Source organism: Stegastes partitus, unplaced genomic scaffold, assembly GCF_000690725.1.
Source record: "Stegastes partitus isolate 25-593 unplaced genomic scaffold, Stegastes_partitus-1.0.2 Scaffold89, whole genome shotgun sequence".
NCBI classification, from domain to species: Eukaryota; Metazoa; Chordata; class Actinopteri; family Pomacentridae; genus Stegastes; species Stegastes partitus.
Genome location: NW_007577820.1, coordinates 421,982 through 424,446, shown reverse-complemented (window position 1 = coordinate 424,446; position 2,465 = coordinate 421,982). Strand labels below are relative to the sequence as shown.

General features: G+C 50.7%; 1 protein-coding gene across 1 annotated transcript in view; it reads right to left on the bottom strand.

Moving 5' to 3' along the window:
- mdga2a (MAM domain containing glycosylphosphatidylinositol anchor 2a) overlaps nucleotides 1-1,385 on the bottom strand; it is an 88,475-nt gene extending 87,090 nt beyond the window's left edge. Inside the window, exon 1 of the mRNA XM_008277113.1 lies at nucleotides 1,313-1,385. Coding sequence (XP_008275335.1) covers nucleotides 1,313-1,385 — 73 coding nt within the window. The remainder of the gene's footprint in view (nucleotides 1-1,312) is intronic.
- Between the last annotated feature and the right edge of the window lie 1,080 nt (nucleotides 1,386-2,465).

The window sequence follows — 2,465 nt, the reverse complement described above, 5'->3', positions numbered from 1 at the left end:
ATGTGCAGTGTTTGGTGTCCAACAAATACTCCTTCTTGTACCTCCTTCAGAGGAGTAGGAGTCTTGGTGGGTGTCCAACAAATACTCCTTCTTGTACCTCCTTCAGAGGAGTCATAGGAGTCTTGGTGGCCTCCTTCACTAGTCTCCTTCTTGCTCGGTCACTCAGTCTTTGAGGACGTCCTGCTCTAGTCAGATCTACTCATGTTCCATAGTCCTTCCATTTCTTAATGATGGATTTAATTGGACTCCAGAAATGTTTAGGAATTCGGAAACTTTCTTATATCGTCTCCTGACTGATGCTGTTCAACAACCTATTAATTGACTTTATTTGTATAAATGTTTTCATTTTAATCGGCCAACACTTTAACCTCCACGTCTAAAATCTGTATTTTTTAAATTAAAAAAATAGCAATTTGTTCTTTTACCATTTGTGACCATAAAATGACTGTTTTGTTGTCTTTAAACCTGCTAAAATATTGTATTAGTTCACTGACATTTCCACCGTTTTCATAGCTTTTGAGCATTACGGTATCAGGGTAGGTTGTTTTTCAAGTTATTATCTGTAATTGAGCTAAAATATATAAAATAACAATGAAATTCTGAAAAAGACCAAAATGTACAGTAAGAGGAAACCCTCCTCCAGTCAGGCACCAGCCAGCTGTGGTCAGTAAATCAACTGGAGTCCAGTGGTTTCTAAAATACTGGAGCAGCTTGAGTACAACACCTGGAACACGTAGAGGAGTACAGGCCTCCACCAGGGCAGCTGATGAAGACCATGAGCTGCAGCAGAAAGACCCAGAAACTAGTCGAGACGAGAGTCTGACAATCAGAGGATGAAACCGAAGAAACACCAAACAGTGAATAAACGAGAAACGACAAGAAGAAGAAGAAGAAACTGGAGTTTACAGGATAGAGAGAAATAAAGAAAATATATAATATATACATAAATATAGTCAATACAATGAAAGAGGTGGTCAGTGTGGAGACAGACACACACCATGGTAACACAACACAGACACACAACAGACACACACTGATCAGATTCCATCCTGATGCTCACAGGTGTTCAGATTTCTACCTGTTGTGTCTTTAGGCCGGAAATCATTCAGAGACTGAACACACACACACACACACACGCACACACACGCACACACACACACACGCACACACAAACCGACACACACACACTAAATCCCCCACAAGGTCAAGTTGTTGTCGGTGTGTTTTCCGGTGAACCGCCGCAGCCGTTAACATTCACGTCATCTCCACCGCGCGCACATCACAACATGCAGCCGTGAACGGACGTCCTTACCGTACACGCCCTGGCCGTGCACGCACCGCAGGACGCCGGTGAAGAGCCACAGGAGACCGAACACTAAACCCATCTTCACATCGTCCTCCGGCCGCCTCGCCGCGTCTCTCCCGCCGGGGATGTACTCGTCGGTTCGGTTCCCCGCCGCTGCTCCTCCCGCCTCCTGCTCCGCTCCGGCCGGCGTCCCTCCGCGCACAGTCCGGCCCGGTCACCGGTTCTCATCCACAGATCCCGTCCGTGTTCCCGGCGGCGGCAGCAGCAGCAGCAGCCCGCCGCCACCCCCTCTCAGCCCGGTCAGATGTGACGGGCAGGTCCGGTGCGGCTCATACCGGAGCGACCGCGAACGAACAGCTGACGAGGACGAGCGGAACCCGGAGGAGGCTCAGCGGCGTCTCCTTGGTGGTGACATTGTGCAGAAAACTCTGGAATTCAGCAGAAAAGCCGTCGGTGCGTCGGTGAGCTCCGGCCGGTGCTCACAGGTCCCCGCTGCCGGTCCGCGGAGTCCGCCGGGCGGCTGGTCCTTCGGTCAGCGCCGGAGCCACATCCATCATCGTCCGGGGGAGAAGCGGCGCCGCTCCGCGTCCTGTCCGCGCTGCCGGCGGCTCGTCGCGGCACTGGAGGCCGGGGAGGGTCGGCGGAGGGTCGCAGCTCCGTGATGCCGCGGTGCTGCCGTGAGCTCCGGCGGAGAAGAAGGAGGAGAGGCGGTCAGTCCGGTCGACTTGTCGGTGGATTTACCGGGCGGTGAGAGACGTCACCGCGCGAACGGAGCGGTGAAGGAGCGCAGAGCGGCGCGACATCCGGGGTTGTACTTTCAAAATAAAACCTGTTGACCTCACACTGAAGCGTTGACCACAGAGCATGAAGATGAAGGTTTACTGATTCAGATAAACCTTTTCAGTTTGGACAGTACTTTGACAGTTAACACTCAATATGAAGTTAAAGTCTAACTTCTGCATCAGTTGGTTTACAGCTAAACTTCATGAAAATGGGCTGTTCACTCAGCTGGACAGCTTCACTCTGTTAGTGGGAGTTACCTTCACAAATATGACACAGAGACCATTTGAAGGTGAATCTCAGGTACTTTTACAAATAAATTCCCCAACAGCAGTTAGTCTGTCAATATTTCCAGCTGTGTTCTGACCAACAGTGGACT